General features: G+C 45.1%; 1 protein-coding gene across 1 annotated transcript; it reads right to left on the bottom strand.

Annotated features, from left to right (window-relative positions):
• Positions 1–2,799: 2,799 nt before the first annotated feature.
• LOC117042591 (vomeronasal type-2 receptor 26-like) lies at positions 2,800–11,625 on the bottom strand. Its single transcript, XM_033142128.1, has 4 exons — positions 11,360–11,625; positions 9,992–10,780; positions 7,343–7,469; positions 2,800–3,698 (listed from the first exon to the last, which is right to left on the bottom strand). Exons 1-4 carry the CDS (start codon positions 11,384–11,386, stop codon positions 2,800–2,802), a joined length of 1,842 nt encoding a protein of 613 aa, XP_032998019.1. The 5' UTR covers positions 11,387–11,625.
• Between the last annotated feature and the right edge of the window lie 1,714 nt (positions 11,626–13,339).

Here is a 13,339-nt window from a genome sequence, read left to right as displayed (position 1 = left end):
GGGAAAATCAATTGTAAATTTATGGGGTGTATTTGATGTTCTGGTTTTTGTATGGGAAGTTGTACATATATATATATATTAAAGCTATGAAAGTAAAGTCTCATAATAGTATAATGAAAGAGATAATGTACTGTAAGGGATGAGACTTGAGTGCTCATTGTGAGTGAACACGTGCTGAGAGTTCGTTAATATTTGGTCTTTGGCAGACAAAGTTAGGAATGGAGAGTTGTGAAAAGTAGAACACTACAGTGGTGTTTTGGAAGCAGGATTGGCTCTGGAATCCAAGAACCGTACAGTTGAAAGGGACTCAAAGAGTCTTCTAGTGCAACTCCCTGTTATAAGAAGCGCAGCATAAAGCCCATTTTTATAATTGCAATAAAGGAACAATGAAAACACAGAAGGACTGAAACCATCATCTTATGTGCACAAAGTAATTTTTTAACCCATCTTACGTCGTTTATATTTTATAAATTCATAGTATTTATGATACCTTCTCATTCATGTTTACATTAATGACAAAGTGGATAAAATCCCTGGTGGCAGCCAGAATAAAGGAGGTGCTGAGGGGAACAACCAATATGGGGAGGGAAGGTGGCACAGGGAAGTGTGGGGATGGCCAGTGGTTTCAGGAGAGCCATTTCCCTGTGGAGAGAGGAATCTGTGCCCACGTGATTGGCCCATCTTTCAGAAATCTGTAGAAAGAGTAGGCAGTATTGGAGGCTGAAAGCAGAGTTCAGCCGGAGCTGCTACTCCCTCTGCCGGCATTGAGCATTTGCCCATGACATTATGCAGCAACAGCAGGTCCCGGAAGCTGCCCACAGTTGCACTTCACCCCCAAAGGCCCCCTCCTCCATTGCCTCCCAAGATAGACAGATGCCAACAGGGGTCTCTTTGCCTGCTGAGGATTCCACCTGGGTCCTTCTTTTGCATGCAAAGCATTGAATTCGAGACCTTTTAAAATAAATCATCTATTCAAAATAAAGACCGCTTTGTCCACTGCCATAATATCACAGAATGATCACTCCAATCCGCGATCCTACATCACGGTCCTGTTGGCTCCCACAAGACCCTCAATAGGAACCCAACTGCCAATCTGTTTGGCTAGACATTTCCAATCATTAATATCCCCATCACAAATACCTCTGTGATGATGATGATGATGATGGCATTAAAATACCCTGTTCTTCAATCAAGGGAGGAGATCTCTGGTGGGCTAAGGACAAAGGTGAAAGCTGTTTCCTAGTTCTGCTGGATCTCTCAGCGGCCTTTGATACCATCAACCATTATTTTAGAAGACATCTGAAGGCAGCTCTGTTTAGGGAAGCTTTTAATGTTTGATTGATTACTGTATTCTGATATTTTGTTGGAAGCCGCCCAGAGTGGCTGGGAAAGCCCAGCCAGATGGGTGGGGTATAAATAATAAATTATTATTATAACATCCTTCTGGACTGTCCAGAGCAGGCTTCCTCAAACTTGGCCCTCCAGAGGTTTTGAGAATACAATTCCATGCAGCCGCTGGGAGAGATCATCAGGGGGTTTGGGCTGGGTGTTCATCAGCATGTGAATGATACCCAGCTCTACCTCCCTTTCAAATTGGAACCACTGAAGGCGGTGATGGTCCTGTGTGAGTGCCTGGAGGTGCTTGGAGGATGGATGGTGGCTAATGGATTGAGGTTGAATCCTGACAAGACAGAAGTACTGTTTTTGGGGGACGGGGACAGGCAGGTGTGGGGGAATCCCTGGTCCTGAGCGGGGCAGCTGTGCCCCTGAAGGAGCAGGTGCGCAGCCTGGGAGTCATTTTGGAGTCACAGCTGTCCATGGAGGAGCAAGTCAATTCTGTGTCCAATGCAGCTGTCTACCAGATCCATCTGGTATGCAGGCTGAGACCCTACCAGCCTGCACACTGTCTCGTCAGAGTGGTGCATGCTCTAGTTATCTCCCACTTGGACTACTACAACGTGCTCTACATGGGGCTACCTTTGAAGGTGACCTGGAAATTATGTGGCAGCTAGACTGGTGACTGGGAGCCACTGCTGAGACCACATAACAAGATCTACATTGGCTCCTGGTCCTTTTCCAAGTACAATTCAATGTGTTGGTGCTGACTTATAAAGCCCAAAATGGCCTCGGCCCAGTATACCTGAAAGAGCATCTTCACCCCCATCGTTCAACCTGGAGACAGGTCCAGCGCCGAGGGCCTTCTGATGGTTCCCTCCATACGAGAAGTAAGGTTACAGGGAACCAGGCAGAGGGCCTTCTCGGTAGTGGCACCAATGGAAACAGAATACAGCGTACATCCGCTCCCGTGATCCAGCAACAACCCAACAACCTGTGGAATGTATAAACATAGTCTCATGACTGCACAACTGCAGTGGGAAAAATAGAAATCTAACAAAATGTGTATCAACTTTGTAGATTCCCATCATACCTTTTAGCTATCTCCATGATGTAGCAGGTTTCATGTTACCTTTCTCCTAATTTAGCTATATTCATTTTATACTTAGTCAGCTATGTTTGCAACATCTTAAGCAGCTTCTGAAATTTAGCTATGAGCAATGAGCAGCCTAACTCAAGATACAAGAGCCTGGTACAGGAATGATTTAAAAAATAATGGGGTCTCCTGGTCTCCACAGTTGCCATTGCTGAAGAACTAGGAGTCAGAAACTCTTAGAGGTCTACCGCAAATCATCCAGATATCTACCAGTAGATCTTTTTCTATCTCTTTCCCATCACAAATGTGTCCAGGATCCAAATTTCTTTTTAAAGATCCCCACAACAAGCTGTGATCAAATATCTCATTTAGCTTTTCCTTGTCAGGTGCTCCTTCATATTCAGATCAGGCCTTAGTATAATAATGAAGCACTTGGGAAGGAAGATGCAGCCCAGAAGCCCAGCACTGGAAGCCAACATAGAGAGGACCTGCACGGCTACCATGTACTTCCCCTTGGTGCTCAGGTAGGTGGGAATAAAGGACACCCAAACACTGCAGAAGACCAGCATGCTGAAGGTGATCAGCTTGGCTTCATTGAAGTTTCCAGGCAGCTTCCTGGCTAAGAAAGCCACCATGAAGCAGATGGCAGCCAGGAAGCCCATGTAGCCAAGGGCAGTGTAAAACATGGCCACAGACCCTTCGTTGCACTTCAAGATGATCTCTCCAGGCTGGGAGCTCATGTCAGAGTCTGGGAATGGGGGTGAGATGCCCAACCAAATGGTACAAATGAGAACTTGGACAGTGGAACAGGAAATGACAATGGAGTTGGCCAAACCCTTCCCTAGCCATCTTCTCACCCTGTTCCCTGGCTTAGTGGCCAGGAAAGCCAGAACCACAGTGATGGTTTTTGCCAAGATAGAAGAGACAGCAACTGAGAAGATGATGCTGAAGGTTGTCTGTCTCAGAAGGCAGGTTGTTTTCCTTGGCTTTCCAATGAAGAGTAAGGAGGACAAAAAGGAGAGCAGGAGAGACATGAGGAGGATGTAGGAGAGGTCCCTGTTGTTGGCTTTGACTATGGGAGTTTCCTTGTGTTTAATGAAGATTCCTAACACAAAACCTGTGGTTAAGGATAAGAAGAGGGCAAAGAAAGCCAGGATGCTCCCCAAACATTCTTCATAGGACAGAAAATTTATTACTTTGGGGACACACTGGTCTCTGTCCTCATTTGGATGCTGATCTTCTGGACATTTGGCGCATTCATCAGCCTCTGCAGAGAGGAAAACACACTTCAGTCTCCTAACATCATTCACAGACCTACAATGGTCTGAATGCTGTTTCAGTTGTGGGGAAAGGTGGGCCTATGGGAGAGATCAGGAAAGAACACTGTTGTGTTGGGAAGGAGAGAAGCAACCATTCACTGCTTGATAAGCCTCAGTCCACTGACTTAGTCCCCCAAAAAGATCTTGTGCAGCATGGCTGGAAACACTTTCTTTGTGAGATACTTCAGAGCTGTCTCTATTAAGGTTGCCACAGTTTCTGTAGTTGTCACATGAGTAAAAGTGAGGCTTCAAAAGAATAATTGGCACCTTAAGTAAGGTACACTACCACCCACCCGTCAACTTATATATTGATTGCAATGGTCAAGGAGGCAGAAGTAGTTTCCATCCCATAGAAACCACTTCTCTTTTTCAGTGGTGTTATTGTGGATCCGAGGGAAGTCCCCTGGCACAGCTGAAGTCCCTGCCTGCATCCCCATTTGCATGCAGGGTGCAGGCTAGGGTCTGGTTCCTGATAGGCGGTGAGGGCATAAGCCCCTGCTGCCTATCAGAAAGGGCACCAAAGTTCAAGCCAGTGTGGTGTAGTGGTTAAGAGCGGTAGACTTGTAATCTGGTGAACCGGGTTCGTGTCTCCGCTCCTCCACATGCAGCTGCTGGGTGACCTTGGGCTAGTCGTACTTTTTTTGAAGTCTCTCGGCCGTAGTGATAAAGCAGGATATCAAATCCAAACTCTTCTTCTCTTGTCGGGGCTCCAGTGAAGCCTCTGCTGTCCCGCAACGCCGCTGCACCAAGAGGGGTGAGCAGACTTATTTCAACCTTCCGAAACCACCGGTTCAAACACTAGTGTGTCTGTGTGTGATCTGTGATTGGATTAAAGATTTTCTGAGGGATCGCACACAAATAGTGAGGATTGGGCCTGTTACATCTACCTCTCTGAAGCTCAGCACTGGCACCCCACAGGGATGCGTGCTGAGTCCCTACTCATTGTATACATATGACTGTATTTCATCCGATCCATCCACTGTAATTATTAAGTTTTGCTGATGATACCACCATAATGGGTCTAATTACAGGTGGTGATGAATTAGCGTATAGGGAGGAGGTTCAAGAAGTCTTGACATGGTGCCTAGAGAACAACTTGCACCTAAATATCAGTAAGGCAAAGGAGATGGTGTTGGACTTTCGGAGGAAGAGAGGGGAACTAGCCCCGTTGTATATGGGGGGGGGGGCTGTGTAGAGAGAGTCTCTTCCTTCAGATTCCTGGGAGTTTCCCTTAGTGAAGACTTCACTTGGAAAATCAATACAACCCAGGTGGTTAGGAAGGCCCAACAGAGACTCAATTTCCTTAGGGTCCTGCGTAAGAACAATGTCAAACAAAAATTGATGATCTCTTTCTACTTGTCCACAATAGAAAGTGTCCTTTTATACTGTATCACAGTGTGGTATGCTGGTTTGACAGTCACGGACAGGAAGTCCCTACAGAGGGTGGTGAATACAGCTCATGGTATCATGGGCTGTCCCCTGAGTTCACTAGATGATATCGCAGGAGACCACTGCCTCAGGAGAGAGGGAAATTCTCAGGGACGACTCACACCCCAGCCAACACCTCTTTAATCTGCTACCTTCGGGCAGGAGATATAGAAATACTGTATAGTCAGCCGCACCAACAGGTTAAAGAACAGTTTTTATCCGTGGGCTGTTGGGCTGCTGAATGGGGGGAAAATAGTGCAATTGACTTCCGACAAGCACACAGAGTGCAAACAAGACTGAGTGTATTGGGGGGGGGGGCTCGTTTAATTTCACTGCACACGGGTGGTGTAGTGACAATAAAGATTTATTTATTTATTTGTTTCTTTCTTTATTTTAATATTTAATTTAGTGTGGGGCTGTTGGAGAGTTCCTGGTAAATACAGCTGTGCTGCTTTTTGGACCCTGAAACACCAGAGTTTTTGGAACAGTCTTCAGCACCTTCTGAAGGGTGAAATCAGCCGAAACCACTACTGCATTAGGTGACTGACAAGTTGTCAAGAGCTCCCAGCTGCTAATTTTCGCTTGGGAAATTAAGATCTAGTGGAAAGGTCAGGGAAAAAATTCTGGACCCCTGGATTAGACAATAGTAGGTTTGCTGGCTTAATGAGTTGACTCGGTATAAAGGCAACTTCTTGTCATGTTCCAGTATTGAGAAGCAGGTATATTAAGCCCAACTTTATTTTATTATAGAGTGACGTTAGAATAATTTTTTTTAAAAAATCACGTATTACATTTGGATCTGATGATTCCTCCGAGGAACTTGGGGGCAGCATTACTTTGCATCACCATCACCATTCCTGAACTGCTGAAGACCTCTGAGAAATAGTCAGGTCCTCTCACTGGCCCTAGTGCTGACTTGACACCGTAGCTCACCAATAACCCTCCTGAGATCACAGGTTTGGTGAACCTAGGGCTGTCTGTCTTGTGCACTTCTCCCTCAGCTATCAAAATACACCCCCCTATCAGATTCACTGTCATGTATTCCCTGCAACAGGGAGGTGAGCTTTGAATACCTTTATATACCAGTTGCTGGTATTTTACTTTCTTGGGCTCCATGATCACTGCAGGTGGTGACAGCAGTCACAAAATTAGAAGACGCCTGCTTCTTGGGGGGAAAGCAATGACAAACCTAGACAGCATCTTAAAAAGCAAAGACATCACCTTGCCGACAAAGGTCCATATAGTTAAAGCTATGGTTTTCCCAGTAGTGATGTACGGAAGTGAGAGCTGGACCATAAAGAAGACTGATCGCCGTAGAATTGCTGCTTTTGAATTATGGTGCTGGAGGAGACTCTTGAGAGTCCCATGGACTGTAAGAAGATCAAACCTATCCATTCTTAAAGAAATCAGCCCTGAGTGCTCACTGGAAGGACAGATCCTGAAGTTGAGGCTCCAGTACTTTGGCCACCTCATGAGAAGAGAAGACTCCCTGGAAAAGACCCTGAAGTTGGGAAAGATGGAGGGCACAAGGAGAAGGGGACGACAGAGGATGAGATGGTTGGACAGTGTTCTCGAAGCGACTAGCATGAGTTTGGCCAAACTGCGAGAGGCAGTGAAAGATAGGCGTGCCTGGCGTGCTCTGGTCCATGGGGTCACGAAGAGTCGGATATGACTGAACAAAAACAACAATACCAGTTGCTATAGATCACATGGGGGGGTAGGAGGGCTGTTCTTTCTATGCTGCTACTGGCCTTCCCATGGGAATCCTACTGGCCTCTCAGAACAGGCTGCTTTGCTCTCATTAAGCAAGGTTCTTCTGATATCCTTGAGGCTGCTTACGATTTAAATTTTTATTGATTGGTTGACTTGCAAGATATTTTACCTGTCTGTCGGTTAGACTGATGGGTGATATAATAGAAGACAAAATGAGAAATGAGAAAACAACAGTATAAAAATCATAAACCTGAGTTCTGCAGAGCAGCTACCGTTAAATCCAGATTTATTGTTCACATGTGAGCTAGTGGGCAAAGAAAATTTTCAGGTAAGCCCTCTCTGGGAATGACATTGCATTCATGGGGTGCCATTACAAACATTATGTTCAGCCTGGCTCAGAAATTAACCTATCCGCCCATCGAAGGCCATTTTCTCCAAGATCCTCTCCTACCTTCCTGAGTGGAGATGGTCCCTTCTGAGCAGGGAGAGCAATCATAGCAGCATGGGGGCTTCCCTTCCTGAACTTTTCTGGAATATCCAGGGAGACAGCTTTCTGTGCATCTTGAACGAGGCACCGTCTAGGCATGAAGAGAAAATTGAGCACTGAAGAGAAAGTGATACGTCTCTGGATGAATGTCTTTGGACACAGATAATAGAATTTTGGAAGGATAATAATAATAATAATAATAATAATAATAATAATAATAATAATAATAATAATAATAATTTTTTATTTATACCCTGCCCTTCCCCGCCAAACCGGGCTCAGGGTGGCTAACACCAATAAAATCACAACAAAAACATAAAACAATGCATTAAAATGCAGATTAAAATACAATTTAAAATTTAATTTAGACTGCAGCCTCATTTTTAAGTAGCCCACCAATCACACCAAAAGAATGAAACATCAGGGTTAAACTGAAACCAACCCAAAGGTCAGGTGGAACAGCTCCGTCTTGCGGGCCCTGCGGAAAGATGCCAAATCCCGCAGGGCCCTGGTCTCTTGTGACAGACCGTTCCACCAAGTTGGGGCCACTACTGAGAAGGCCCTGGCCCTAGTTGAAGCCAACCTAGCATCCTTGTGGCTCGGGACCTCCAAAAAGTTATTATTTGAGGACCTTAAGGTCCTACCCGGGACATACCAGGAGAGGCGGTCCCGATATTTACTTCAAGGCCCTATTTGGGGGCAATTACATTTTCCTTTGGTTTTTTCCGACCAGCATGGCAGAGAAACCCTTGTGCTACTGAATTACACAGTTTTGAAATAAGGAATGGCTGGCTGACTGATTTCTGCCACTCTCAGGTTAACTGTTTTCATGCTGCCCTCTTGATTGACCAAACAGATGAGGAAGACCTTACTGCACTCCAGCTTTACCCAGTCTGATGCCCCTCAGATACCTTCAACCAATGATGGCTAGGACAGATGGGAGTTGCAAAAATTCTGGAGGGCACCTCTTTGGAAAGTCTCCTATCCCACTGCAAAATCTTATTCATGCATAACCATTGAGCTCCATTAAGCTCAATGGGACTTAGCTCCAGGGAGGTATCTAGAGCTTACCACATGTCACAGGTAATAAAATGACACATATAATTTCCCTACCTTGTTAAAAAGCTTGGACCATACAATTGCTTCCGGGTTTATGGTGAACTTTAGATCTGGGGAAGTTTGTCTCTCTATGCTCCCAATCGTCACTCTAGCACGAGAATTATTAGGAAACATCACCCAGTTCACTATATCAAATCCAATGGCTAATGCTCCATTCTCATCCAAGTTCTGTCCATCAGCTGAAGTATTAGAAGAGAAATGGACTTCTTTCAAGAAAGGATGAAGCTACAATGACAGAGAAAACTCCAATATTGAGAGAACATGAAACCATGTTGGATAATTCAGCCCTGCTTACAATGCATCCTGATCTCCTCTGAATAAAACCTACGGTGGCTCCCAGTACATTTCTGAGTGCAAGAACAATTTTGGTGCTGACCTTTAAAGCCCTGAACAGCTTTGGCCCTGAATAGAATCATAGAATCATAGAGTTGGAAGAGACCACAAGGGCCATCCAGTCCAACCCCCTGCCAAGCAGGAAACGCCATCAAAGCATTTCTGACAGATGGCTGTCAAGACCTCCAAAGAAGGAGACTCCACCACACTCCTTGGCAGCAAATTCCACTGTCGAACAGCTCTCACTGTCAGGAAGTTCTTCCTAATGTTTAGGAATACCTGAAGGGTGTCTCCACCCCCAGCCTTGGACACTCAGATCCAGCTCTGAGGGCCTTCTGCCAGTTCTCTCCTTCTGAGAAGTGAGGTTAGTGGGAACCATGCAGAGGGCCTTCTCTGTAGTTGTGCCTGCCCTGTGGAATGCAGCTTTGAAAAAGGGAGTGAAATATATCAGATAATTTCCCAGCATCTTTCTCCACAAACCTCTCTCACAACAAACACAATGCTATTGGATTGTTTTAATATTTGTTCACATATACTGTTCACTGCATTTTTAGGGAAACTTCCCTGGGGTCATATTGATGTGATGGAGGGTGGCTTATAAATTTGTGGAAATAAAATGTACCACTGGTGTGTCTGACTCATTGTAAGGCAGCTTCCTCTGTCTTTGCTGCTAGTCAGTGTAAAGGGACCCCTGACTATTAGGTCCAGTCGCGATCGACTCTGGGGTTGTGGCGCTCATCTCACTTTATTGGCCGAGGGAGCCGGCGTACAGCTTCCGGGTCATGTGGCCAGCATGACTAAGCTGCTTCTGGCGAACCAGAGCAGCGCAAGGAGATGCCGTTTACCTTCCCGCCGGAGTGGTACCTATTTATCTACTTGCACTTTGACGTGCTTTCGAACTGCTAGGTTGGCAGGAGCTGGGACCTAGCAACGGGAGCTCATCCCGTCATGGGGATTTGAACCACTGACCACCTGATTAGCAAGCCCTAGGCTCTGTGGTTTAGACCACAGCGCCACCCGCGTCCCTGCTAGTCAGTGTAGAAGACGTTAAACTAGATGGATCATTGGTCTGACAAAATATAATGAGCTTCCTAGGCTCATATCTTGATGATTCCGGAGCTGAGACAATGAATGGAAGTTTGCAGAAGGCAAAAGACGTACCTGCCATGGCTGTAGCCTTTCAAGTTCCAATTTGTTTTCACCACCCACTGTCAACATCCATTTTGAGCTGGATGAATATGCAGCATTCAAGGCCTCAGCCACAATTTGGACACTGTAGTAATTGACATAGTTGTCTTGGGACTGAATTTTTTCAATCTCCTCCTGGGGCAGCCTCTTCAGATTCTCCTTCTCCCTGCACCTTGTCCAACCCCTCACAGACAAGGCATGCTTTGAATATGAACAATCAAATTTTTCTGTCCAAATGCTTAGACTCGTAGCGGACATTGGCTTATAGTAGTCCATTTTTGTCCTCCTTTTGGTCTTCAGTATAAAGGACAAAGAGCCATGGGCATACCGGAAGGATTCGGTATCATAGAACAAGATTGTGTCCTGAAGAGCTGTGGTTATCCAGACTTTACCCCCAGTTTGCAACCTTTCAAGGAAGGATTGTACCTCTATGATTATAAAAAGTCCATATTGAGAGCCCGTGTAGTAAACAAATACATTGACTTGTCTCCACATGGCAGGCTGTTCATGGGGTAACCACAGCCAAGTTTGTAGTAGTACTCTTTTTGTGAAGGCAACACAAATTCCCCTTTCGTTCATCAGGGATGTCAAGGTACTCAGGAACCTTTCTCCATTGTCATTGTCTGGAGCAAAGAGACCAATCCACGTCCACTTGAAATGCAGTAGGAGTTGGACCATCCCTTGGTACTGAGTTTCTTGCTTTGGAACCATGCGATAGACAAAAGGGGATTGGACACCATCCTGAACTAAGCCGTAACTGAGCTGTTGAAATGAAAAGAGACTCATGCCTTGTTTTTCAGGACAAAGATTGGACACTTCTGTGTGAAAGATTCATTTACTTCCTCCCTCTGAAAGAGTCTGGGAACAAAGACTCAGCCACTACCCTTCTAATCTGGTGAATTTCTATATATTAATCACCCGATCTAAGGTTAAACACTCACGTGTTAGCTAGCAGAGAATAACAACAGTTAATTATCAACTCAGAACTCACAAGTTCCTTTTGGCTCTTAATTTCGCGTCTGTGGCATCTTCCAGTTAAACCCTTTCACCATACACATAGCCATAGCCATTTCCATTTCAGTGTCAATTAAACCAATTCTACTTAACACACCGCATAATAAAACTGGTGAAGAGCCATGCCGCAGAGCATCCGTTTTACATGCAGAAGTGCTAGCGTCAATTTAGTTATTGAAATATTTCTATATGGCTCTTCACTTCATGAAAAGCAATGTTTCAAAGCGATGTAGAATGTAAAGTAAGCAGTAAAATCAGTTGCATAACTTGTTCTTTCACAAGGTAGCAAATGTTGCCAGGTGTGTTTGTTATGAGCCCAGTTCTTACCTGTGGGATCTTGTAGGTGCCCAGCATGCTTGCAATGTATGTGGAGATGTCGGATTCACCCCCTTCCAGAAGAGCCAGCAGCTTATTCCATCTTCCACACCTGTAGTTTGGAATGTTGATTTTCCCACCAGCAAGGAGGTCTGTCAGGGCATCAGAAGTTGTTCTTCCATCAAAATAAGTATCATAAATGCTGTAGCCCAGGGTGATGTTGGGTAAGAGCCCGGGGTTATGGTTGATCTCCTGAACCGCAAGCAAGAAGGAAAGAATGTGCCAGTCCCTCCCATTCATCCGACTGCAAAAAAAGCATGTCACATAGTCATCCACAATTGACTGAAAATGAAAGTCAATTGATTCTCTTTGTACTAATTGAAATAAATATGAAAGTAGACCAATAGTATCTTAGCAAGAGAGGAGGATGGAGTGGGGGGTGGGGTGGGCAAAACAGAACATGAATCAGTCCTTTTCCTGGTGACCTGCCTTGGATACTTTAGTTGAGATTCCTGTATTGCAGGGGGTTGGACTAGATGGTCCTCAGGGTCCCTACAATTCTACGCTTCTATGACCTCCTTGGCCACCCTATCAGGTCCAGTGGTTAGCAACTACCACTGTATCTGAGAACCTCTCCAGGCATGTAAATTGCACAAAAATTGGTTCCCAAACAATGGTTTGTATATTTCTAGTGAGAGCATGGGAAAAGCAGCCCAGGATAGTTTCATCCATTTCATATCACAGATTTTAAAGCAAGGAGGGTGTTCGTTGCTTTTGTATAACACTACAATCCTACCCACATTTCCCAATTGTACGTGATCCCACAGAATGAAATGCTCCGCCAGACTTCAAACATAAATCAGGAGATAGTGATTCATCAGGAGTACCAGAAAACAGAGGCTGACCCAGTGCATCATTACTTACGACTGAAGCTTGCTGTAAGGGGTGCTTGAAAAGGTGAATGGAGAGAGATCTTTAATATATTTCAGAGGTGTGACTCCACTAATGAGGTAGTCTCCTGATCTGTAGAAATTCATAACAGAATTTTTATCCCTGATCAGATTCAGTGGACATTTGGCCTTCTGCTGCATTCCGTAGGTGGCAAGATGCAAAAGCAGAAGTTGTGTTATCATCCTGTGTTTGCCTGCTACACTTCCCTTATGGCTTCCTCCCAACTCCATAGCCAGCTAATGAGAAGAAACCCCCCAACTCTTGCAAAACAAGGGTTGAAAAAGACAGGACTTGAGAAATACAGCTTTGATGCTAGGTTCAATCCTGCTAAACTCTGCACGTAAGGCTGGGAATGCCCTCTATCTGGAGAGCTCTCAGTCAGTAGATAGTACTGAGCTACAGGGTTCAGTTTCCTGTATTCTGAGTAAGCTTCACACACACTTATCTCACCCCTTCACCTGCCCTGTATCTTGGCCCCAAATATTCTGTGGCACATGAGGTATTTTATGCATCAAACTTATCAGGCACAGTGGAGTAAATAACACCACGCTGAGCCTGACTGTGATATTTACATTATTGTTAGGTAACATTGAAGGGGGTGTGAGGGAGTCACTTGGACTCTGGAAAGAATAAGCATAGATAGCTGTAGTTCTGATAATTGTTAAGGGAGAAAGTTCTCCTCTGAACTTTATGGGAGCAGGTGCAGAGTAGGGGGAAAACATGTTTACGCAATACACTGAGGTAGATCATGGAGGGAGAAAGGTGAGTTTGGCTAACTTTTATTGATATCAGAAGAGTTCTGAAACTGGATCAAACCAAGGGCCCACGAATTCCAGCTTCCAGTTTTCACATTGATCAACCAGATGCCCCGAAGGGAAGCCAACAAGCAGGAGATGAGGACAGTGGCACTTCCATACATGTGATTCCCCAAAACCTGTACTCCTAGGAATCCTACCTCCCAACTGGAGGGGGAATATATCCACCTCCATGAATTTGTCTGAACCTCTGTTTTTATTTTTAAATAACCTTGCTAGCGTGTGA

Source organism: Lacerta agilis, chromosome 2 (genome assembly GCF_009819535.1).
Source record: "Lacerta agilis isolate rLacAgi1 chromosome 2, rLacAgi1.pri, whole genome shotgun sequence".
Lineage (NCBI taxonomy): Eukaryota > Metazoa > Chordata > Lepidosauria > Squamata > Lacertidae > Lacerta > Lacerta agilis.
The sequence above is the reverse complement of the archived record's forward strand: the minus strand, read 5'-3'. Positions and strand labels throughout refer to the sequence as shown.